The sequence below is a fragment of the Phyllobates terribilis genome, unplaced genomic scaffold (genome assembly GCF_046119375.1).
Source record: "Phyllobates terribilis strain yellow unplaced genomic scaffold, ASM4611937v1 Scaffold_12__6_contigs__length_324123572, whole genome shotgun sequence".
NCBI lineage: Eukaryota > Metazoa > Chordata > Amphibia > Anura > Dendrobatidae > Phyllobates > Phyllobates terribilis.
Window position 1 is genome coordinate 309740864 of NW_027362772.1, and position 26018 is coordinate 309766881.

Consider the following 26018-nt stretch of genomic DNA (forward strand, 5'->3'; position numbering starts at 1 on the left):
CTCTCTGAATCCTGCGATGACTGCAGCACACCACTTTTGTGAAGATTCAAGGTGCTGAGGAAATCCCGAAAGGAAGTGAGGTTAAGTGGAGATGAATTAGACTGCCTCCTACTGAAACTGCTGTCCGAAGAGGTCTTTGATGACTCGCGTGGATAAGAATATGCAGACATGTGTCCTTCAAGTTGATGGTAGCTAGATAATGCTTGTTCTAATATTGGCACAATCGAGCTCACTGATTTCATGCAGAACTTTGTTTTGATCATAAATCGGTTCAAAATCCTGAGATGTATAATAGGCCTCTGTTTAAGGGTTTTGGAACTAGAAAAATCCTGGAATAAACTCCAAGGTCCTCTTCTTTAAGGGGACTTCTTCCAGGACCTGCATCTCGATAAAATCGTATTGATTTTTCTAAGAGACAGCATTCTGTGCATTCCTGGTGTAGTGACGAATCTTTAAGGGGGTGCAAGAAACTCTATACGATATCCATCTCTTATGATATCAGGGACCCAGAGGTCTCTTACTAGGCTCTGCCACTGGTGAAAAAACAAAGGACACCCCCCCACTGGCAGTTCCTTGGCATCAGAAATCCAACCTCTTGTAGGACGAAGAGAAACATCGGCCAAGCCCTCTTTGACACCTACCAGAGACTCTCTTCCAGACTATACCTCTTTTCTTGAGTCCTGCTGACTCGGCTTCACTCTTCTGCCTTGGCTTCAAAATGAAGAACTTCATCTACGTCTGACCGGTCTGGGAAGGGTCTTTCTTTCTTTGATAAGATTCTCCATTAACGCGTCCAACTGAGCCCCAAAGAGACGTCCTGGCTCAAATTCAACGAAACAAGAGTGCACTCTTAGAGAGGACATCTGCCCCATCATGGCTTTATGCAGTAGATAGCGCCATGGCATGTGCAAATAGCCTAGATTGCTCAACCACAGTGTCACCAGCCTAAAGTAACCCAGGATCTTATCTCTGGATTCTCCCTTGTCAATGTCCTCCTCCATCTGAAGGAGCCAAGGCTGGAGGTCCTTAGCCACAGTGTAAGAGAAATTGGCAGCCTTTGCCTGTTCCGCAGCTGACAAGTAATAAAGTAATATCTGTGTTGCGCGTTATCGATTCTTCTATCCATAGGATTGGAAAAATTAGAACTATCTTCATTGGACAAAACCGTGACGATTCATTTCTGAATGATCTGGTTTACTTTAAGCCCCCTTGCTTTCTTAGACATGCCGCACTTTCCCGCAATATCGGCACACAGGACATCTTTTCTAGTGGAACCAGATTGATTTCATGGTCACTCTCCGTCTCACAGAAGGATGAATAAACCTCATTTATGATCCTGAAACGCTCCGTATCCTCAGATTCTCTAGGAGAGACCTTCAAAAAGAAAACACTCCCATCCATGCGGACCCACACAGATAGAAGTAACTAAAGAAGTATCTAGATAATATACAGTAATGAAGGAATAAAGAGAGATACTTCCCAACCATACCACCGGCAGGTCCAGGACGGACATAAGAAAATCACAGAGAAGGAGAAAAGATGGTAGGTATATATACACAACTCATTTACAATTCTGTATAAAATAATGATTTTATTTATATACAATTTATTCTGGATTTTGACAATTTTCTATTTTGCAGCCATATTTTTTTTAAATATTAAACACCAGACATTTTTCCACTTTCATTTCTTTTAAGAGCCATCAACGTTTTATTTTTTTAGTCTACACAGCGTATAAGGGATTGGTTTTTTTTGGTGGAACAAGTTGTAATTTTGAATATCACTCATTCATTTTACCATCACGATACTGAAGAAAAAAAACAAACAAAAAAAAAAACACCCACTTGGCCTTAAAAAGATATAAATTACCATAGGGAAGTTGAACTGCTCCTCTGAGTGGTCTACATGGGAGAACAGGGGTACTGGGTACGGGGCCTTGGGTAGGTCCACAAAAGCTATGGCAGCCCATCAGCATACTCAAGTGGCGGGAGATGGGCTCCAGCATTTAAATGGTTAAACAGCAGCTCTTCAGCCCGTTCCATACGCCAGCATCAGAATTGCATTAAACGTTGAACGGCCATTACGAGGATATCTCTGGCCGGGCTCCGAACACTGGAGATGGCGCTGTACTACATGGCTTTTGTAAGTCACATATAAATGAATGGGAGTTATGGAAATAGCGCATCACAGCGAGCTCCCCCTTCGGTGGATGTTCTGGCTCTCGGGGGCCCAGGGGCCACACGTGCAGGAATACAGCTGTGCAGCGAGTAATGAGGGTCACCAGCACAATGTAACGCAACGTCTCTAGAATCAGCAGGACCAAGGATGCAGCTATAGGATCAGGAGCCATGGTCCAGATTGAGACCCTACATCAAAAGAGGCAATTTTTGCAGGAAGGGTAGACAGTAGTGATGAGCGAGCATGCTCATTACTCGAGATTTACGAGCATGCTCGGGTGTTTCCCCGAGTATCTTCAGTGCATGATTTGCGACTGTTTGACGGCTTTAATACATGTGAGGATTGCTTGCTTCTTAGGCATTCCTCACATGTATTAAAGCTGTCAAACAGTCACAAATCATGCACACAGCGCGACTCAAACATAACAGCCGAGCACGCTGAAGGTACTCGGCGAGCACCCAAGGGTTAAAAGAACATACTCGCTCATCACTAGTAGACAGCAGTGATGGTGCCCAGAACATCTGGAGTAATGCTGCAGAACTGCGCACACCACATTACATATTGTTTGAAAAATCCTGTTATGCCGTCTCGATCACAACTCTTCAGGCCATGTCTTGACAGTTCAGCACTGCCGACGGGACATTGTCTGGTTACATCAGCATTCCCTTTAATGAGGAGATCTTAACCTGCTACTATGACAACACTGAACTGGTTTTTGTACAGTAAAGTTGCCTTTATAGAACAAACTTAATAGAAGTCAGCACCGAGGAGCAATTTATGGAGCCACCATCAAGTCTTGTGTCTGTTACTGCAGTCCCTCCAGCACAGATGATTGCTGAAAATGTCCCTTGTGCACTGGAATCACAGAGAAATGTCCATTTTGCACTCGAATCACAGAGAAATGCCCCTCCGGAATTGGAACCATAGACAAATGACCCTCCGGCACCGGAACCACAGACACGTGACCCTCCGGCACCGGAACCACTGACAAGTGACCCTCCGGCACTGGAACCACTGACAAGTGACCCTCCGGCACCGGAACCACAGACACGTGACCCTCCGGCACCGGAACCACTGACAAGTGACCCTCCGGCACCGGAACCACTGACAAGTGACCCTCCGGCACCGGAACCACTGACAAGTGACCCTCCGGCACCGGAACCACTGACAAGTGACCCTCCGGCACCGGAACCACTGACAAGTGACCCTCCGGCACCGGAACCACTGACAAGTGACCCTCCGGCACCGGAACCACTGACAAGTGACCCTCCGGCACCGGAACCACTGACACGTGACCCTGCGGCACCGGAACCACTGACAAGTGACCCTCCGGCACCGGAACCACTGACAAGTGACCCTCTTGCACTGGGATCACTGATAAATGTGCCATCTCCATGGGGGTCTCTGGCGAATGTCCCTCTTCTATTGATGGTCCCTGCACAGCTACTTCTTGAATGGGGCTATCCAGTAAATGTTCACCACCTACAGATACTCCCCCCGATACATGATTATCAGGAGCAGCGCCCTCGTCTGCAGGTTCCACGCTTCCCTCGATGGCCGCTTTCCAGTTTCTCAAAGATACAGGGTGCGGCAGGCACAGAAACAGTCTGCAGAATTTGTAGGACTTTGGGGAGGCGCAGTACAGGTTTAAAGCAAACTCCTTCATGAGGCTGCAGTACTGGGTGACGCTGTGCCGCCGGCAGCCGTTCTTCAGCTGCTGTGTGAACAGAACCTGAGTGAGGCCGCTGCAGTGCTCAGCAACCACTTGCTCCGGATCTCTCTCCATCATGTTGTTTTTCTGTAAATCAACCAGCGTCTTCTTCAGGTTCTTGATCTTGACGCCCTGGCGCAGGACTTGCTTTTGTAAGGTTTTGATCTTTCTCCTCAATTTCACAACGTTTGGGTCAGTGACAGGGACAGGAACCTCGTTTTCCTTGTCGCCAATCGCAGTGTGGTACGCGTGGTCTACGGGAATGTAATCGACCACGTTCTCACAGGGAGGTCTGGATGGAAAGTTCTGGACAGTCTGGTTCACTACAATGGTCAGGTCAGGTAAATGACCCCCAGTCCCTGCCTCTGCATTCACTGCTTGCTTATCAGCGGGCTGTTTGGTGATCACCTGCATGCACACCATTGGCCGCTCTGCCACTTTCGGTTGATCACTCAGCGTTGATGACTCCATATTGGTATCCTGAGTTTCTACACCTGAACCCTCACCCTGCCCTCCCACTGCCAGACCCTCACCCTGCCCTCCCACGTCCATCTTCTCTCCCTGATCTTCCACATCCAGCATCTCGCAATCTGCATCCTCCGCACTCCCGCTCCCTAGGGATACCAGCGCCGGCTCCTTGTCCTGCATTTCCTCCTTATGTCTCTTGTCTTGTGTTTCCCCTGCACGCTTACCTTCCTGCTCTTCTGTCACCTTCTTCTCGCCCTGTGTGTGTGTATCCGTGTTCTTCTTTCCCTGAGCTTTCCTCACATGCATGTCACCTTCTGTTTCTACCTCCACCTCCTGCGACTCCACCGCCTGCTTCCCACCCTGCGAATCCACCACCTGCTCATCATCTTGCACTTCCTCCTGCTGCACCTCCGCTGCCTGCTCCTCATCCTGCTTTTCCGCCCTGTGCTCCTTACCTTGCACTTCCACCCAGTGTTCCTCATCATGTGCCTCCGCTGCCCGCTCCTCATCATGTGCCTCTGCTGTCCGCTCCTCATCCTGCATTTCCACCGCCCCGTGCTCCCCACCTTGCCCTTCCACTGCCCTGTGCTCTTCGCCCTGCGCTTCCGCCGCCCCATGCTTCTCGCCCTGTGCTTCTGCCGCCCCATGCTTCTCGCCCTGCGCTTCCGCCGCCCTATGCTTCTTGCCCTGCGCTTCCGCCGCCCCAAGCTCCTCGTCCTGTGATTCATCCTCACTCTTTACCACCCACGTTAAAACCACCTGATCCTCGCTTGCCTCCACCATCTCTGTTTCCTCTACTTGCGCAGCATTCTGTCTCTCCATATCCTTTCCGTAGCTGCCGCCATTCTCGCTGGAGTTTTCCTGTGCCGCATCCTCAGTCTTTATTTCCATGGCTTCGGCAGTTTCGCCTGCCGTCTTCTTAGTATATTTTCTCTTTTTAGTCTTCTTCTTCCGTTGGGTGGGATAGAGAGGAGTGGGCACCGCATCCATGCGCAGGTAAGGGCAGGCCGCCCCTGGACGGATCATGTAGTCTTTCTCAGTGAAGTGGTCGCTGCAGATCTTGCTGTGAACGGAGGGTTTCCAGTCATCTCTCTGGACGGCTTCAATCCACTTGATGAGACGTTCCGGGTCTTTCATGGGAAACCTGCAGATAAGGAGTCACAGATTTATACCCAACAAATATTTGCATCTAGCAATTGCATTATCTCTGCTTGCTGTCAGTCAATTGGACATTCATAGACCCCCAACCTCCACTGAGCAGTGGTCCTGACCCACTGCTTTCCAGCTGCTGCAAAACCACAATGCCCAGCATGCAATGACATAGTGGAGAATGGAGTTTGAGGCCCAAAGGTTGCAGAGCGCTGCACTCGATGGCCCCAGACAGTCCAGGGGCCCACGGACGATCACAACACAAAGTCTACAAATGAAATGCCAAAGTGCGATCCACAGCGATGGCATCTGATCACAGGAACAAATACAACAGACACACGGGAACAACCCCCCAGCTGTAAACAAGACAGGTTATTGGGTTCTAGAGAAAACAAAAAAGAATCTCTTTAGTGACAGCAAACAGATCCTGAGAACAATGAGGAGTCCTAGAGCTGCTTAATACTACAGGCAGCTGCGCCCCATGTTCTGACCCCCCAAAACAAGAGAGACCCCCGGCACGGATTACCTGAAGAAGTGCTTGCCGCATCCCTTGTGCATGCGATTCTTGCACCCGAACACGGCGCACACCGTCATCTCGCCCTAAAGAAAACATAAGTCAATCTGTGGAAAGCATAACAGCCTCAGCTATGGGGGCACAGGGCATCATACCGCGCGATATTGGGGGCACAGGGCAACATACAGCCCAATATGGGGGGCAAAGGGCGTCCTACAGCCCGATATTGGGGGCACAGGGCATCATACAGCGCGACACGAAGGACCCAGGGCGTCATACAGCGCAATAAATGGGGCACAGGGTGTCATACAGCCCGATTTTGGGGGCACAGGGAAGCATACAGCCCGATATTGGGGGCACAGGGAAGCATACAGCCCGATATTGGGGGCACAGGGAAGCATACAGCCTGATATTGGGGGCACAGGGTGTCATACAGCGTGATATCAGGGGCACAGGGCGTTATACAGCCGGATATTGTGGGCACAGGGCGTCATACAGCCCGATATTGGGGGCACAGGGAGTCATACAGCCCGATATTGGGGGCACAGGGAAGCATACAGCCCGATATTGGGGGCACAGGGAAGCATACAGCCCGATATTGGGGGCACAGGGAAGCATACAGCCCGATATTGGGGGCACAGGGAAGCATACAGCCCGATATTGGGGGCACAGGGAAGCATACAGCCCGATATTGGGGGCACAGGGAAGCATACAGCCTGATATTGGGGGCACAGGGCGTCATACAGCCCAATATTGTGGGCACAGGGCGTCATACAGCCCGATATTGTGGGCACAGGGAAGCATACAGCCTGATATTGGGGGCACAGGGCGTCATACAGGCCAATATTGTGGGCACAGGGCGTCATACAGCCCGATATTGTGGGCACAGGGCGTCATACAGCCCGATATTGTGGGCACAGGGCGTCATACAGCCCAATATTGGGGGCACAGGGAAGCATACAGCCCGATATTGTGGGCACAGGGCGTCATACAGCCCAATATTGGGGGCACAGGGCGTCATACAGCCCAATATTGGGGGCACAGGGAAGCATACAGCCCGATATTGGGGGCACAGGGAAGCATACAGCCCAATATTGGGGGCACAGGGAAGCATACAGCCCGATATTGGGGGCACAGGGAAGCATACAGCCCGATATTGGGGGCACAGGGAAGCATACAGCCCGATATTGGGGGCACAGGGAAGCATACAGCCCGATATTGGGGGCACAGGGCGCTATACCGCGCTACATCAGTGTACAGAGTCTATGCAGCAGTACATTACACGTCCCCGATGTCTCTGTACACGGTGTATATAGGTGTCAGTACAGGGGGCGCAGTATAGCAGTGTATATACGCACGGCCGTGTGTCCCCCGTGTCTCTGCCGCTCCTGTGTCCTCGGTCCTGGGCACCGTCTCTCGGTTCTCGCACTGGTGTCTGTGTCTCCCCCAATATGGCCGCCGCCGTCTCCTCCTCAGCGACCTCTAGTGTTCGGCGTCGTCGCTGCCTCTGTCACGTGATCTGTCACTCATCTAATCTCGCGAGATCCTGGCGTCACACGCCCCCCTCAGTCCCCGTCCTCTCTTACTTCTCGCGGGAGTTGCCGGGATCTCTCTCTTTCTCTCGCAGCCGCCGCCATGGTAGGTAGTGGGGCCGGGACGCGGGGACAGAACCGGGGGCGGCGGAGGAGGGAGAGACCGCGGGGTGTCCGGGGCGGCCGGGATGTGTCCCGCACTGTGCGGCGGAGCTCGGGCCTCGTGTGTCCGCTGAGGGGCGGATGGCGGGGGAAGCCGCGTGTGCTGGAGGCCGGAGCACGATGCGTCCACACGGCGCGGCCATCTGTAGTTTGGGTCTCGCACCTTGTTCACATTGTTGCGTTTCGCTATTTTTCTTCGGTCTGGGAAGAATCGCCTCATTATGGCTTAGAATTTATTGCTTGCCCCCCCCCCGCAATGACGCCTCGGGCTTTGTTCACACACGGCGTTTTCCAGCTGGGTTTTTTTTTATTCTGCAGTCAAAACCTTCCCGTTTGTTAGTAAAAACGCCGGATATAAATCACCTCACACGGTGGTGTTTTTGCTGCTTTTTTTTGAGGATCATTTGTGTGATTTGTCTTCAGTTTGTTAATAAAGTTTAGCTTTATTCACCAAAAACCACTTGGAGTAAAACAAACTTTATCAACATGAACAGTAGACAAATCACACAAGTGATCCGCCAGTAACAGTGTGAACACATGCTGAGCGCAGTGATGAGTGACAAATGGTGGAACAGCCGCGATCAGAGGTGGCAGCTGGCTGTGCCCCATGGCTGACTCCTGCGCCGCCGGCCGCCCCTTCTCCTGCGCCGCCGGCCGCCCCTTCTTCTCCTGCGCCGCCGGCCGCCCCTTCTTCTCCTGCGCCGCCGGCCGCCCCTTCTTCTCCTGCGCCGCCGGCCGCCCCTTCTCCTTCTCCTGCGCCGCCGGCCGCCCCTTCTCCTTCTCCTGCGCCGCCGGCCGCCCCTTCTCCTTCTCCTGCGCCGCCGGCCGCCCCTTCTCCTTCTCCTGCGCCGCCGGCCGCCCCTTCTCCTTCTCCTGCGCCGCCGGCCGCCCCTTCTCCTTCTCCTGCGCCGCCGGCCGCCCCTTCTCCTTCTCCTGCGCCGCCGGCCGCCCCTTCTCCTTCTCCTGCGCCGCCGGCCGCCCCTTCTCCTTCTTCTGCGCCGCCCGGCCGCCCCTTCTCCTTCTCCGCCCTCTCCTCTTTGCGCCCGTGCGCCGCCCCCCTCCAGTCTGTGCTGGGGAATAAACCATCGCTGACGCAGTAATTGACCATTTCTGCGGTATCCATATTAGGCTCCTCCTCTACTAAACTCCACCTACTTGTCAGTTGTACAAAGTGACCACAGATGTTAGATTTTTGCACCATAATCCTCTTTTATACCGGAGAAGTTGAGGTCAGAATGTCCCTGCTGTTAGGGACTCGCAGGCACCGGTGACATCTTGCACTTTCTTGACTTCCTTTCCTTCTCCAGACCCCGAGACTAGAGTCACATCCCGGTCGGCCGTGGCCTCGGTGTGCTAGAGTCCTCGGAGAGCAACCACTGCGCTCTATTCACTGGGTGGTCCTGATGGTGGGCCGCCCGGTCACCTGCTCAGTGACATCTGATGCCCACCTTCCCCAGGACGTCGGTGGCGCGCGCTGAGTGATGATCCGACGACTTATTCTTCTGTTTTCTCCCAACAGCCGACAAAGACAAGGAAGACCAGGAAGCTCCGCGGACACGTCAGCCATGGCCACGGCCGTGTGGGTGAGTGGGGACTTCACCTCGGGGCAGCGCTGACCACGAGCGATCTGTGCTGTACATCGGTGGTATAGGTCATATGTAAATTGGTGCCTCCTGTACATAGAGGGGACGTTCATGTATGTGGAACGTCTCCTGCGTGTTACATGGCAGCATAGTCTGAGATCGCACAAATATCCACATGCACCGGACGTCCTCTTCCGGCTGACACTGTAATCTGTGGGGTCTTTGTTCTCTGCCCCCCCGAGACTAGAGTCACATCCCGGTCGGCCGTGGCCTCGGTGTGCTAGAGTCCTCGGAAAGCAACCACTGCGCTCTATTCACTGGCGGCTTCTCTGTGGCTCCGTCAGTCACCGGCTCAGTGACACGTCCTCCCATCTGTCGGGCTACCGGCCTCATGCTCATGGGGGGGGCTCTCCAGTGTTTGGGGTCCCTGATCCTCATTACAGCAGACGTTTCTCAATGTGACCTATTGTGGTTTGATTGTTCTTGGAAAGTCGGGATCTTTTTGTTTCTCATCATTTCTGATCTTTTTCTAGGCAAACACAGGAAGCATCCCGGAGGCCGCGGTAATGCCGGTGGCATGCATCACCACAGGATCAACTTTGATAAATAGTGAGTATTGCGTTCCTGCGGCTGCCATTTATCTGTCCGTGTGTGGGGAGCAGCGGCACTGCACATTGGGACGGGCGCAGCTCATATTGTGATGTAGTAGGTGGGATCCTACCTGTGTGGCCCCCATTCTTGTACATGGGGTACAGCTGGTGACCCCAGTTTACTGTAGAGCGCCGACACTCGCATATGGCGGCTTTATTGTAAGGAGGAACCCTGATGCCTCAGGAGCAGGGCTGTGGAGTCGGTAAGCCAAACCTCCGACTCCTCAATTTCCACGACTCCAACCCCGACCCCCTCATACACGGCTCATGTTTAAGTGATAAATTTACTGTAGCACAGATTCATCTCCGATAAAAGTCCAGACCCTGAGTTCAGGAATAGGACAGACATTTATGGGACAGTTCAGAACTTTCCCAGATTCTTGTGAAAAATATTCCCCACAAATTGCATTGAACTACTGTACCCAATTTATTATATATTTTAGGAGTTGGTCCATTTTATACCGACTCTGATTCCTACTCCACCAAAATGGGCTCCAACTCCACAGCCCTGCTCAGGATCCTGTGCCGCTCTCACATCAATCTCAGGGCCTCGGTCCTTCAGTTTAGGAATCTATAGAGGACCCTGGGACTGCAGCCCCCTGTTATTTCAGGGGGCACTTGCTCCCAGTTTTGACTCTACCATAACGCGGCCTCCTTGTCTCCCTCCAGCCACCCCGGTTACTTCGGTAAAGTCGGCATGAGACATTACCACTTGAAGAAGAATCAGTCCTTCTGCCCCACAATCAACCTGGACAAGCTGTGGACCTTAGTGAGTGAGCAGACCCGGCTGCAGCACGCCAAGAAACCTGACGGTCCCGCACCCATCATTGACGCCGTGCACGCGGTAAGTGGGACTCCTGTCCGATCCGCAGCGCTGACTCTTCACCCCTCAGCATGATCGTGTCAGCCGCTGTCTCAGAAATGTACAGTCCTGATCAGGAACCGGCTGACGGCTCTGACCAGAATACGTACAGCTGACTCCAGAGGGCGATGCTGTACAGACGCTGTCCGCCCTGCGTGGCCTCATTATTCACGGCTAATCTTTTCTTTGCAGGGTTACTACAAGGTTCTTGGGAAAGGCAAACTCCCCAAACAGCCACTGATTGTAAAGGCAAAGTTCTTCAGCCGCCGAGCGGAAGAAAAGATCAAAGGCGTCGGTGGAGCCTGCGTGCTGGTCGCATAGCGCTGCGCGGAAAATGAATAAACTTTTCATTGGTTACATCCGGTGGTCGGCTGTGCTGGATATTGTCTTGTGCGCGGTCAGGGCTGTAGTCGGCCGGGTGGTCGATGCTGCAGTCTGGTTCCTCCACCTCGTCTGCCATAATCTGCAGAGGAGCAATCAGACTGCAGTATCGGCTTACAGCCAGAATCCAGGGAGACGCACAGGTCTGCAAGGGAGCTGGGTACACAAAACGGAAGGGGGTGCTGTAGTTTTACCACATGTAGCAAGGGTCACTAGTCGGAGCCGTGGTCCTGATGGGATCACGCAGGAGAGTCATTGCGGTCCACCGACGGGAGAGCATGCCGTTGGACACAGGCCCCTCCATCACCCAGTAATAATGCAGGGCCTGCGGCCACGGATCTCTGGTACAGATCTTTCCTCATCACATAGATTAATACTGCAGTGACGGCCACAGTCAGTTTACGGTGGGATGTGGCTGCTCACATAAGAGACCACCAATTACTAAATATGTCCCCGGTCGGCCATGTTGGAATAGTTTTTCCTGTAATTTGAAGGGAGAGTCCATAAAGGAACTGAACGTAAACTGCTTCCACCTCAGGCTCAGTTCACACATGACATCGTTTTCAGCACCTGACCTTGCACTTGGTATCTCTGAATCCGGCACGCTGTGGATGTTCAGGTTTTTGCCATGTTTGATGGGGGGCAGGGAACGTCACTGCTGTGCACCGGGAAAAAGGGTCTCAGCTCTTGGGGCATGCTGGGGGTTGTAGTTCCACAATTTGGCAGCTCCTGTGTTTAATGCTGCAGCTAACACCAGGCCGCTGCTTATATGGAGGTGGCTTAGTTCTCGAATTGAGCGGTCAGCCCCCTCCGCGTTCACTGCAGGACGCGATTCCTCTTATCTGCACAAGCGAGGAGTGGAGCTGCTGAGACTGGGGTGCGTATACAGAGGGTACACCTGTGGTTATCAGTGACATCAAGGAGTGTGGACGGGGCGCAGTGTATTTTACATCAGTGTGTGTACATAAAAGCTCTGCGCAGACCGGCTCCAACACAGGGAGAACGTGCGGCTCCGGCCACCATAAACGCTTTCTGTGAATCTTGATTTTAGCTGATGTAGAACACGGCGCATGAGCCTGTGGTGTGCCCGAGGCTTCCACTCGCCAGCACTGAGCGGGGCCATCATGAGCCTGTGGTGTGCCCGAGGCTTCCACTCGCCAGCACTGAGCGGGACCATCACGAGCCTGCGGAGTGCCTGAGGCTTCCACTCGGCAGCACTGAGCGGCAGCAACCATGAGCCTGTGGTGTGCTTGAGGCTTACACTAGCCAGCACTGAACGGTGGTATGACTGAGGTTTACACGCGCCAACACTGAGTGGGACCATCGTGAGCCTGCAGTGTGCCTGAGGCTTACTCTAGCCAGCACTGAGCGGGACAATCATGTGCCTGAGGCTTACACTTGCCAGCACTGAGTGGGACAATCGTGAGCCTGAGGTTTACACACGCCAGCACTGAGCACCATGAGCCTGAGGCTTACACTCGCCAGCACAGAGCGGAACCATCGAGAGCCGGTGGTGTGCCTGAAGCTTACACTCGCCAGCACTGAGCGGAACCATCATGTGCCTGAGGCTTACACTCGCCAGCACTGAGCGGAACCATCGTGAGCCGGTGATGTGCCTGAGGCTTACACTCGCCAGCACTGAGCGGAACCATCATGTGCCTGAGGCTTACACTCGCCAGCACTGAGTGGGACCATCATGTGCCTGCGGTGTGCTTGAGGCTTACACTTGCCAGCACCGAGCGGGACCATCGTGAGCCTGAGGTTTACACGCGCCAGCACTGAGCGCCATGAGCCTGAGGCTTACTCTAGCCAGCAATGAGCGGGACCATCATGTGCCTGAGGCTTACACGCGCCAGCACTGAGTGGGACCATCATGTGCCTGAGGCTTACACTCGCCAGCACTGAGTGGGACCATCATGTGCCTGCGGTGTGCTTGAGGCTTACACTTGCCAGCACCGAGCGGGACCATCGTGAGCCTGAGGTTTACACGCGCCAGCACTGAGCGCCATGAGCCTGAGGCTTACTCTAGCCAGCACTGAGCGGGACCATCATGTGCCTGAGGCTTACACTCGCCAGCACTGAGTGGGACCATCATGTGCCTGAGGCTTACACTCGCCAGCACTGAGTGGGACCATCATGTGCCTGCGGTGTGCTTGAGGCTTACACTTGCCAGCACCGAGCGGGACCATCGTGAGCCTGAGGCTTACACGCGCCAGCACTGAGCGCCATGAGCCTGAGGCTTACTCTAGCCAGCACTGAGCGGGACCATCATGTGCCTGAGGCTTACACTCGCCAGCACTGAGTGGCGCCCGCCATGAGCCTGCGGTGAGGATTCGTACTCTGGATTTTTTGTGGTGCAGATTTATCAGAACTCTGATCGAATCTTGCACAGTCAGGCGATCAGCTCGTCCTAAAAGGCTCCAGATCTAACAGTGGCTCCTGCAGCTGAGACGCCATCTACTCTAAAGCCGCCATACACATTGGACTAATTCCGGCTTCTGCTGCCAATATCAACGTGTTCTGCCAACGGTCTAATGTGCATAAATCATATAATCCATTTCCTGCGGAGAACTAGCATTACTCATATAGTACGGCGCCACCTGGTGTTCAGTGTATAGCTATGTGAATGTCACACGTGTCAAACTCCGGCCCGTGGGCCAAATCTGGCCTGCTGGGTGGTTGTATTTTGTCCCCGACACCAGAACAGACACCCCAATGTGGGCCCATTATTTTGTATGGAGGACCATGTGGAGCCCATGATACTGTATACTGGTTGGCCCGCCACAAAAGTTTTTTATTTTGTCCCTCTGTGTGTTTAAGTTTGACATCCCGGGTGTATATCCACCTAATGAGTCGAGTACTGGAGGACACACGCTCAATCACCTCCACCTAATGAGCTAAGTCCTGGAAGACACACATGCTTAGTTACCTCGACCTAAGGGGCTGAGTGCTGGAGGACATACACGCTCAACCCCATACAACTAATGAGCTGAGTGCTGGAGGACACACAAGCTCAGTCCTCTCCACCTAATAAGCCGAGTGCTGGAAGACACACATGCTCAGTCATCTCCACCTAAGGGGCTGAGTGCTGGAGGACACACGCTCAGTCACCTCCACCTAATGAGCCGAGTGCTGGAGGACACACACGCTCAGTCACCTCCACCTAATGAGCCGAGTGCTGGAGGAGACACATCCGCTCAGTCACCTCCACCAAATAAGCTGAGTCCTGGAAGACACACATGCTCAGTCACCTGCACCTAATGAGCAGAGTCCTGGAGGACTCACACGCTCATCCCTCTCCACCTAACAAGCCAAGTGCTGGAAGACACACACGCTCAGTCACCTCCACCTAATGAGCAGAGTGATGGACGATGCATACGCTCAGTCACCTCCACCTAATGAGCCAAATGCTGGAAGACACACACGCTCAGTCACATCCACCTAATGAGCCGAGTGCTGGAGGATACAAGCTCAGTCACGTCCACCTAATGAGCCGACTGCTGGAGGACACACATGCTCAGTCACCTCTACCTAAGGGGCTGAGTGCTGGAGAACACAAACGCTCAGTCACCTGCACCTAATGAGCCAAGTGCTGGAGGACACACATGCTCAGCCCTCTCCACCTAACAAGCCAAGTGCTGGAAGACACACACGCTCAGTCACCTCCACCTAATGAGCCAAGTGCTAGAGGTGGCATACTCAGTCACGTCCACGTAATGAGCCAAATGCTGGAGGACACACACGCTCAGTCACTTTCATTCAATGAGTCAAGTGCTGGAGGACACATGCTCAGTCCCCTCCACCTAGTGAGCTGAGTGCTGGAGGACACAAGCTCAGTCACCTCCAAGTAATGAGCCGAGTGCTGGAGGACACACACGCTCAGTCACCTCCATCTAATGAGCCAAGTGCTAGAGGACACACATGCTCAGTTACCTCCCCCTAATGGGCCGAGTGCTGTAGGACACAAATGCTCAGTCACCTCCGCTTAATGAGCCATGTGCTGGAGTCCACACGCGCTCAGTCCCCTCCACCTAACAAACCGACTGCTGGAAGACACACACGCTCAATCACCTCCACCTAATGAGCCGAGTGCTGGAGGTGACACTCTCAGTCACGTCCATCTAATGAGTCGAGTGCTGGAGGACACACACGCTCAGTCCCCTCCACCTAATAAGCCAAATTCTGGAGGACGCACACACTCAGTCACCTGCCCCTAATGAGCCGAGTGCTGGAAGGCACACATGCTCAGTCACCTCCACCTAATGAGTTGAGTGCTGGAGGACATACGCTCAGTCACCTCCACCTAATGGGTCGAGTGCTGGAGGACACACACGCTCAGTCCCCTCCACCTAATAAGCCAAATGGTGGCGGACACACACACTCAGTCCCCTCCACCTAATAAGCCAAATTCTGGAGGACACACACGCTCAGTCACCTGCCCCTAATGAGCTGAGTGCTGGAGGGCACACATGCTCAGTCACCTCCACCTAATGAGTTGAGTGCTGGAGGACATACGCTCAGTCACCTCCACCTAATGAGCTGAGTGCTGGAGGACACACACGCTCAGTCACCTCCACCTAATGAGCCCTGTGCTGGAGGACATACGCTCAGTCACCTCCACCTAATGAGCCCTGTGCTGGAGGACACACACGCTCAGTCACCTCCACCTAATGAACCAAGTAATGGAGGACACACACACTGATGGGTATTCAGTGGATCTTGTGGGGTGTTTCAGGTATACGGCAGGTCTTGTGGGGTGTTCCTGGTATATGGCAAGTCTTGTGGGGTGTTCCCAGTATACGGCAGGTCTTGTGGGTCTTGTAGGGTGTTCCTGGTGTACGGCAGGTCTTGTGAGGTGTTCTCGGTATATGACAGGTCTTGTGGGGTGTTCGCGGTATACAGCAGGTCTTTTGAGGTTTTCCCAGTATATGTCAGGTCTTGTAGAGTGTTCCCGGTATATGGCAGGTCTTGTAGAGTGTTCCTGGTATATGTCAGGTCTTGTAGAGTGTTCCCGGTATATGGCAGGTCTTGTAGAGTGTTCCGGGTAAATGGCAGGTCTTGTAGGGTGTTCCCAGTATTCGGCAGGTCTTGTAGGGTGTTCCCAGTATTCGGCAGGTCTTGTAGGGTGTTCCCGGCATGCGGCAAGTCTTGTGGGGTGTTCCCGGTATATGGAAAGTCTTGTGAGGTGTTCCAGGTATACGGTGGGTCTTGTAGGGTGTTCCTTGTATACGGCAGGTCTTGTGGGGTGTTCCCGGTATACAGCAGGTCTTGTGGGGTGTTCCCGGTATACGGCAGGTCTTGTGGGGTGTTCCCGGTATACGGCAGGTCTTGTGGGGTGTTCTCGGTATACGGCAGGTCTTGTGGGGTGTTCCCGGTATACGGCAGGTCTTGTAGGGTGTTCCTGGTATACGGCAGGTCTTGTGGAGTGTTTCTGGTATACGGCAGGTCTTGTGGGGTGTTCCCGGTATACGGCAGGTCTTGTGGGGTGTTCCCGGTATACGGCAGGTCTTGTGGGGTGTTCTCGGTATACGGCAGGTCTTGTGGGGTGTTTCCGGTATACAAAGGGTCTTGTAGGGTGTTCCCGGTATACGGCAGTTTTTGTAGGGTGTTTCCGGTATACGTACAGTAGGTCTTGTGGGGTGTTCCCAGTATATGGAGGGTCTTGTAGGGTGCTCTTAATATACAGCAGGTTTTGTCGGGTGTTGTCACGCAACATGTGGGAAAGACTAAGTACAACATGAAGGGAAGAGGGGGAGGAAGCCCAAACACTAGGGAAAGAGGGAGTGGGTACCCCTAGGCAGATCTAATATCACCTTACCTACCCTACCATCCCTATAAAGGTTCCACACCTATCGCCGAGCAGAACCCTAAACCCTGCATGATCTTAGAGCTTAGCCCTAGATAGGGAGGGGGAAGGGTGAGCACTGGTCAGGCCCCACTACAAACTAAAGACAACAAGGTAGACAAACAAAGGGTATTAACTTAGCTTGATCAGACACTAGAGGAGTAATGCCAACTGTCCTCCAAGGGCTCCAGAGAAGACGCTAGCCGACTGTTAGTGCTCCAAGCCGGTACATAGAAGTATCACCGGCGATTGCCTGGAGCAAACTGAGGGTTTTTAACTCCCATGCAAGTGTGTGTCAATCAGCAGCAGGAGGGAGGTCGCCACTGGGTCTTAAAGGAAGAAGGATTAAGAAGGTGTCAGCAATGCCAAGCAAAGTGACCTTCTACAGCTAGATCCAGAGCGACTGTCTATTGCACCTGACACACCCGTGACAGTACCCCCCCTCTACGAGTGGCCTCCGGACACTCAGGACCAGGTTTCTCAGGATAAGAGGTATGAAATGCACGAAGCAACCTGGAGGCATTCACTTCTGATGCTGAAACCCACAGCCTCTCCTCTGGACCATAAGACTTCCAGTGCACTGTATTGTAGGGAACGATGTTGGAGATGAGAATCTACAATCCTCGAAATGTGAAACTCCAAATTACCATTAACCATGATTGGGGGCGGCGGTAGAGGTGAGGACTCAAGAGGTTCCACATATTTCTTGAGCAGAGACCTGTGAAAGACATTGTGGATCTTAAAGGGTTTTTCCCACGAACAAAAGTTAATTTTAATCAATAAATCTTGGAATGATAATAATTTCCACAATTGGATGTGTTTAAATAAAATGTCCCTGTGCTGAGATAATCTTATAAATGTGCCCCTGCTATGTACTGTGTAATGGCCGTGTCTGACCGTGTACGTAACACGATCTGATCATACTACATCTCCTGGGCAGGGGAGGAAGCAAAAGAGTATACAGACATTACAGTATGGGAGGAAGCAAAAGAGTATACAGACATTACAGTATGGGAGGAAGCAAAAGAGAATACAGACATTACAGTATGGGAGGAAGCAAAAGAGTATAAAGACATTACAGTATGGGAGGAAGCAAAAGAGTATACAGACATTACAGTATGGGAGGAAGCAAAAGAGTATACAGACATTATAGCATGGGAGGAAGCAAAAGAGTATACAGACATTACAGTATGGGAGGAAGCAAAAGAGTATAAAGACATTACAGTATGGGAGGAAGCAAAAGAGTATACAGACATTACAGTATGGGAGGAAGCAAAAGAGTATACAGACATTACAGTATGGGAGGAAGCAAAAGAGTATAAACACATTATAGTATGGGAGGAAGCAAAAGAGTATACAGACATTAGAGTATGGGAGGAAGCAAAAGAGTATACAGACATTACAGTATGGGAGGAAGCAAAAGAGTATACAGACATTACAGTATGGGAGGAAGCAAAAGAGTATAAACACATTATAGTATGGGAGGAAGCAAAAGAGTATACAGACATTACAGTATGGGAGGAAGCAAAAGAGTATACAGACATTACAGTATGGGAGGAAGCAAAAGAGTATACAGACATTACAGTATGGGAGGAAGCAAAAGAGTATAAACACATTATAGTATGGGAGGAAGCAAAAGAGTATACAGACATTACAGTATGGGAGGAAGAAAAGAGTATACAGACATTACAGCATGGGAGGAAGCAAAAGAGTATACAGACATTACAGTATGGGAGGAAGCAAAAGAGTATACAGACATTACAGTATGGGAGGAAGCAAAAGAGTATAAGCACATTATAGTATGGGAGGAAGCAAAAGAGTATACAGACATTACAGTATGGGAGGAAGCAAAAGAGTATACAGACATTACAGTATGGGAGGAAGCAAAAGAGTATACAGACATTACAGTATGGGAGGAAGCAAAAGAGTATACAGACATTACAGTATGGGAGGAAGCTAAAGAGTATACAGACATTACAGTATGGGAGGAAGCAAAAGAGTATACAGACATTACAGTATGGGAGGAAGCAAAAGAGTATAAACACATTATAGTATGGGAGGAAGCAAAAGAGTATACAGACATTACAGTATGGGAGGAAGCAAAAGAGTATACAGACATTACAGTATGGTAGGAAGCAAAAGAGTATACAGACATTACAGTATGGGAGGAAGCAAAAGAGTATACAGACATTACAGTATGGGAGGAAGCTAAAGAGTATACAGACATTACAGTATGGGAGGAAGCAAAAGAGTATACAGACATTACAGTATGGGAGGAAGCAAAAGAGTATACGGACATTTCAGAAGGGGAGGAAGCAAAAGAGTATACAGACATTACAGCATGGGAGGAAGCAAAAGAGTATACAGACATTACAGTATGGGAAGAAGCAAAAGAGTATACAGACATTACAGTATGGGAGGAAGCAAAAGAGTATACAGACATTACAGTATGGGAGGAAGCAAAAGAGTATACAGACATTACAGTATGGGAGGTAGCTAAAGAGTATACAGACATTACAGTATGGGAGGAAGCAAAAGAGTATACAGACATTACAGTATGGGAGGTAGCTAAAGAGTATACAGACATTACAGTATGAGAGGAAGCAAAAGAGTATACAGACATTACAGTATGGGAGGAAGCAAAAGAGTATACAGACATTTCAGAAGGGGAGGAAGCAAAAGAGTATACAGACATTACAGCAGGGGAGGAAGCAAAAGAGTATACAGACATTACAGAAGGGGATTGCAACTGATTCTTTCTTTGAAGTACAACATTGTTTAAAAATAGGCAGTGAAATATTTTGCCTCACAAAAAGAATCATCTGTGATCCGGTCTGTCCTGTCTGTATACTCTTTTGCTTCCTCCCCTGCCCAGGAGCTGTGGTATGATCAGACCATGTTCCTGTACGGTCAGACACGGCCATTACACAGTACACAGCAGGAGCACATTTATAAGATTGTCTCAGCACAGGAACATTTTATTTAAACACATCCAATTGTGGAAATTATTATCATTCCAAGACTTATTGATTAAAATATACTTTTGTTTGAGGGAAAACCACTTTAAGGGCCTGAGGTAGCTCCAGACGGAACGCTGCTGGTGTTCTTGATATACATCAGATCTTGTCAGGTGTTCACGGTATACGGTAGGTCTTGTGGGGTGTTCCCGGCATACGGCAGGTCTTGTGGAGTGTTCCCAGTATACGGCAGGTCTTGTGGAGTGTTTCTGGTATACGGCAGGTCTTGTGGGGTGTTCCTGGTATACGGCAGGTCTTGTGGGGTGTTCCCAGTATACAGCAGGTCTTGTGGGGTGTTCCTGGTATACGGCAGGTCTTGTGGGGTGTTCTTGGTATACGGCAGGTCTTGTGGGGTGTTCCTGGTATACGGCAGGTCTTTTCGGGAGTTTCCAGTATACAGCAGGTCTTGTGGGGTGTTCTTGGTATACGGCAGGTCTTGTGGGGTGCTCTTCGTATACGGCAGGTCTTGTGGGGTGTTCTTGGTATACGGCGGGTCTTGTGAGGTGTTCCTGGCATACGGCAGGTCTTTTGGGGAGTTCCCAGTACACAGCAGGTCTTGTAGGGTGTTCCCGGTATACGGCAGGTCTTGTGGGTTGTTCCTGGTATACGGCAGGTCTTGTGGGGTGTTCTCGGTATACGGCAGGTCTTTTGGGGAGTTCCCAGTATACAGCAGGTCTTGTGGGGTGTTCTTGGTATACGGCAGGTCTTGTGGGGTGTTCTTGGTATACGGCAGGTCTTGTGGGGTGTTTCTGGTATACGGCAGGTCTTGTGAGGTGTTCCTGGTATACGGCAGGTCTTTTCGGGAGTTCCCAGTATACAGCAGGTCTTGTGGGGTGTTCCCAGTATACGGCAGGTCTTGTGGGTTGTTCCTGGTATACGGCAGGTCTTGTGGGGTGTTCCCGGTATACGGCAGGTCTTGTGGGGTGTTTATGGTATACGGCAGGTCTTGTGGGGTGTTCCCGGTATACGACAGGTCTTCTGGGGTGTTCTCGGTATACAGCAGGTCTTGTGGGGTGTTCCTGGTATACGGCAGGTCTTGTTGGGTTTTCCCGGTATACGGCAGGTCTTGTGGAGTATTTCCGGTATACAGCAGGTCTTGTGGGGTGTTCCCGGTATACGGCAGGTCTTGTGGGGTGTTCCTGGTATACGGCAGGTCTTGTGGGGTGTTCCCGGTATATGGTGGGTCTTGTGGGGTGTTCCTGGTATACGGCAGGTCCTGTGGGGTGTTCCCGGTATACAGCAGGTCTCGTGGGGTATTCCCGGTATACAGCATGTCTTTTGGGGTGCTTCCGGTATATGTCAGGTCTTGTGGGATGCTCCCAGTATACGGCAGGTCTTGTGGGGTGTTCCCGGTATATGGCAGGTCTTGTGGGGTGTTCCCGGTATATGTCAGGTCTTGTGGGGTGTTCCTGGTATACGGCAAGTCTTGAGGGGTGTACCCGTTATATGGCAGGTCTTGTAGGGTGTTCCCGGTATACGGAAGGTCTTTTGGGGTGTTCCTGGTACACGGCAGGTCTTGTGGAGTGTACCTGGTATACGGGAGGTCTTGTGGGGTGTTCCTGGTATACGGCAGGTCTTGTGGGGTGTTCCTGGTATACGGCAGGTCTTGTGGGGTGTTCCCGTTATATGGCAGGTCTTGTGGGGTGTTTCCGGTATACGGGAGGTCTTTTGGGGTGTTCCCGGTATATGGTAGGTCTTGTCGGGTGTTCCTGGTGTATTGCAGGTCTTGTGGGATGTCCTCGGTATATGAAAGGTCTTGTGGGGTGTTCCCAGTATACAGCAGGTCTTCTGGGGTGTTCCCAGTATACGGAGGGTCTTGTGGGGTGTTCTTGGCATACGGTAGGTCTTGTGGGATGTTCCTGGTATACGGCTGGTCTTGTAGGGTGTTCCCGGTATACGGCAGGTCTTGTGGGGTGTTTCCCGTATACGGAGGGTCTTGTGGGATGTTCCTGGTATACGGCTGGTCTTGTAGGGTGTCCCCGGTATACGGCAGGTCTTGTAGGGTGTTCCCGGTATACAACAGGTCTTGTGGGGTGTTCCCGGTATACGGCAGGTCTTGTGGGGTGTTCCTGGTATAGGGCAGGTCTTGTGGGGTGTTCCCGGTATACGGCAGGCCTTGTGGGGTGTTCCCGGTATACGGCAGGTCTTCTGGGGTGTTCCCGGTATACGGCAGCTCTTGTGGGGTGTTACCGGTATACGGCAGATCTTGTGGGGTGTTCCCAGTATACGGAAGGTCTTGTGGGGTGTCCCCGGTATACGGCAGGTCTTGTGGGGTGATCCCGGTATATGGCAGGTCTTGTGGGGTGTTCCTGGTATACGGCAGGTCTTGTAGGGTGTTCCTGGTATACGGCAGGTCTTGTGGGGTGTTCCTGGTATACGGCAAGTCTTGAGGGGTGTTCCCGTTAAATGGCAGTTCTTGTGGGGTGTTCCCGGTATACGGGAGGTCTTTTGGGGTGTTCCTGGTATACGGCAGGGCTTGTGGAGTGTACCTGGTATACGGGAGGTCTTGTGGGGTGTTCCTGGTATACGGCAGGTCTTGTGGGGAGTTCCCGTTATATGGCAGGTCTTGTGGGGTGTTCCCGGTATACGGGAGGTCTTTTGGGGTGTTCCCGGTATATGGCAGGTCTTGTCGGGTGTTCCTGGTGTATTGCAGGTCTTGTGGGGTGTCCTCGGTATATGAAAGGTCTTGTGGGGTGTTCCCAGTATACGGCAGGTCTTGTGGGGTGTTCCCAGTATACGGAGGGTCTTGTGCGGTGTTCTTGCTATACGGCAGGTCTTGTGGGATGTTCCCGGTATAATGCAGGTCTTGTGGGATGTTCCTGGTATACGGCAGGTCTTGTAGGGTGTTCCTGGTATAAAACAGGTCTTGTGGGGTGTTCCCGGTTTACTGCAGGTCTTGTGGGGTGTTTCCCGTATACGGAGGGTCTTGTGGGGTGTCCCTGGTATACGGCAGGTCTTGTAGGGTGTTCCCGGTATACAACAGGTATTGTGGGGTGTTCCCGGTATACGGCAGGTCTTGTGGGGTGTTCCTGGTATAGGGCAGGTATTGTGGGGTGTTTCCAGTATACGGAAGTTATTGTGGGGTGTCCCCGGTATACGGCAGGTCTTGTGGGGTGTTCTCAGTATACGGCAGGTGTTGTGGGGTATTCTCGGTATACGACAGGTCTTTTGGGGTGTCCTCTGTATACGGTGGGTCTTGTGGGGTGTTCCCGGTATACGGCAGGTCTTGTGGGGTTTTCCCGGTATACGGCAAGTCTTGTGGGGTGTTCTCAGTATAAGGCAGGTCTTGTGGGGTGTTCCCGGTATACGGCAGGTCTTGTCAGGTGTTACCGGTATACGGCATGTTTTGTAGGGTGTTCCTGGTATACGGCATTCTTGTTGGATGTTCCCGGTATACGGCAGGTCTTGTGGGGGTGTTCCCGGTATATGGCAGATCTTGTGGGGTGTTTCCAATAGACGGCAGGTCTTGTGGGGTGTCCTCGGTATATGGCAGGTCTTGTGGGGTGCTCTCAGTATACGGCAGGTCTTGTGGGGTGTTCCCGGTATACGGCAGGTCTTGTCAGGTGTTCCCGGTGTACGGCAGGTCTTGTGGGGTATTCCCGGGATACGGCAGGTCTTGTGGGGTGTTCTCGGTATACGGTAGGTCTTGTGGGGTGTTCCCGGTATAAGGCAGTTCTTGTAGGGTGTTCCCGGTATACAGCAGGTCTTGTGGGGTTTTCCCGGTATACGGCAGGTCTTGTGGGGTGTTCTCAGTATACGGCAGGTCTTGTGGGGTGTTCCCGGTATACGGCAGGTCTTGTCAGGTGTTCCCGGTATACGGCAGGTCTTGTGGGGTGTTCCTGGTATACGGCAGTTCTTGTGGGGTGTTCCCGGTATACGGCAGGTCTTGTAGGGTGTTCCCGGTATAAGGCAGATCTTGTAGGGTGTTTCCAATATACGGCAGGTCTTGTGGGGTATCCTCGGTATATGGCAGGTCTTGTGGGGTGTTCTCGGTACACGGAGGGTCTTGTGGGGTGTTTTCGGTATACGGCAGGTCTTGTGGGCTGTTCCCGGTCTACAGCAGGTCTTGTGGGGTGTTCACGGTATACGGCGGGTCTTATGGGTTGTTCTCGGTATACGGCAGGTCTTGTGGGGTGTCCTCGGTATATGGCAGGTCTTGTGGGGTGTTCCCGGTATACGGCAGGTCTTGTGGGGTGTCCTCGGTATACGGCAGGTCTTGTGGGGTGTTCTCGGTATACGGTGGGTCTTGTGGGGTGTTCCCGGTATACGGCAGGTCTTGTGGGATGTTCCCGGTATACAGAGGGTCTTGTCAGGTTTTCCCGGTATACGGCAGGTCTTGTGGGGTATTCTTGGTATACGGCAGGTCTTGTGGGCTGTTCCTGGTATACGGCAGGTCTTGTGGGGTGTTCCAGTATACGGCAGGTCTTGTGGGGTGTTCTCGGTATACAGCAGGTCTTGTGGGGTGTTCTCGGTATACGGCAGGTCTTGTGGGGTGTTCTCGGTATACGGCAGGTCTTGTGGGGTGTTCCTGGTATACGGTGGGTCTTGTCAGATGTTCCCGGTATACGGCAGGTCTTGTGGGATGTTCCCGGTATACGGCAGGTCTTGTGGGGTGTTCTCGGTATACGGCAGGTCTTGTGGGGTGTTCTCGGTATACGGCAGGTCTTGTGGGGTGTCCTCGGTATATGGCAGGTCTTGTGGGGTGTTCCCGGTATACGGAGGGTCTTGTGGGGTGTTCCCGGTATACGGCAGGTCTTGTCAGGTGTCCCGGTATACGGCAGGTCTTGTGGGGTGTTCCTGGTATACGGCAGTTCTTGTGGGGTGTTCCCGGTATTCGGCAGGTCTTGTGGGGTGTTCCCGGTATAAGGCAGATCTTGTAGGGTGTTTCCAATATACGGCAGGTCTTGTGGGGTGTCCTCGGTATATGGCAGGTCTTGTGGGGTATTCTCGGTACACGGAGGGTCTTGTGGGGTGTTTTCGGTATACGGCAGGTCTTGTGGGCTGTTCCCGATCTACAGCAGGTCTTGTGGGGTGTTCACGGTATACGGCGGGTCTTATGGGTTGTTCTCGGTATACGGCAGGTCTTGTGGGGTGTCCTCGGTATATGGCAGGGCTTGTGGGGTGTTCCCGGTATACGGCAGGTCTTGTGGGGTGTCCTCGGTATACGGCAGGTCTTGTGGGGTGTTCTCGGTATACGGTGGGTCTTGTGGGGTGTTCCTGGTATACGGCAGGTCTTGTGGGATGTTCCCGGTATACAGAGGGTCTTGTCAGGTTTTCCCGGTATACGGCAGGTCTTGTGGGGTGTTCTTGGTATACGGCAGGTCTTGTGGGGTGTTCTCGGTATACGGCAGGTCTTGTGGGGTGTTCTCGGTATACGGCAGGTCTTGTGGGGTGTTCCTGGTATACGGTGGGTCTTGTCAGATGTTCCCGGTATACGGCAGGTCTTGTGGGATGTTCCCGGTATACGGCAGGTCTTGTGGGGTGTTCTCGGTATACGGCAGGTCTTGTGGGGTGTTCTCGGTATACGGCAGGTCTTGTGGGGTGTCCTCGGTATATGGCAGGTCTTGTGGGGTGTTCCCGGTATACGGAGGGTCTTGTGGGGTGTTCCCGGTATACGGCAGGTCTTGTCAGGTGTTCCCGGTATACGGCAGGTCTTGTGGGGTGTTCCTGGTATACGGCAGTTCTTGTGGGGTGTTCCCGGTATACGGCAGGTCTTGTGGGGTGTTCCCGGTATAAGGCAGATCTTGTAGGGTGTTTCCAATATACGGCAGGTCTTGTGGGGTGTCCTCGGTATATGGCAGGTCTTGTGGGGTGTTCTCGGTACACGGAGGGTCTTGTGGGGTGTTTTCGGTATACGGCAGGTCTTGTGGGCTGTTCCCGATCTACAGCAGGTCTTGTGGGGTGTTCACGGTATACGGCGGGTCTTATGGGTTGTTCTCGGTATACGGCAGGTCTTGTGGGGTGTC

General features: G+C 52.3%; 2 protein-coding genes and 2 non-coding genes across 4 annotated transcripts; 3 read left to right on the forward strand and 1 right to left on the reverse strand.

Moving 5' to 3' along the window:
• Positions 1-1608: 1608 nt before the first annotated feature.
• Positions 1609-7533, reverse strand: LOC141172829 (uncharacterized). The gene is made up of 3 exons (XM_073657384.1): positions 7379-7533; positions 6033-6106; positions 1609-5501 (listed from the first exon to the last, which is right to left on the reverse strand). Exons 2-3 carry the CDS (start codon positions 6098-6100, stop codon positions 2984-2986), a joined length of 2586 nt encoding a protein of 861 aa, XP_073513485.1. The 5' UTR covers positions 6101-6106; positions 7379-7533; the 3' UTR covers positions 1609-2983.
• On the forward strand, positions 7472-11168 carry LOC141172830 (large ribosomal subunit protein uL15-like). The gene is given in 6 exon segments (XM_073657385.1): positions 7472-7534; positions 7536-7658; positions 9234-9297; positions 9831-9906; positions 10617-10791; positions 11002-11168. Coding segments are annotated over 6 exon segments (630 nt in total). The 3' UTR covers positions 11131-11168.
• LOC141173278 (small nucleolar RNA SNORA3/SNORA45 family) lies at positions 9024-9153 on the forward strand. Its single transcript, XR_012252637.1, has one exon. It is a non-coding gene; the product is annotated as a small nucleolar RNA SNORA3/SNORA45 family (small nucleolar RNA).
• On the forward strand, positions 9534-9661 carry LOC141173279 (small nucleolar RNA SNORA3/SNORA45 family). The gene has a single exon (XR_012252639.1). It is a non-coding gene; the product is annotated as a small nucleolar RNA SNORA3/SNORA45 family (small nucleolar RNA).
• Positions 11169-26018: the final 14850 nt, after the last annotated feature.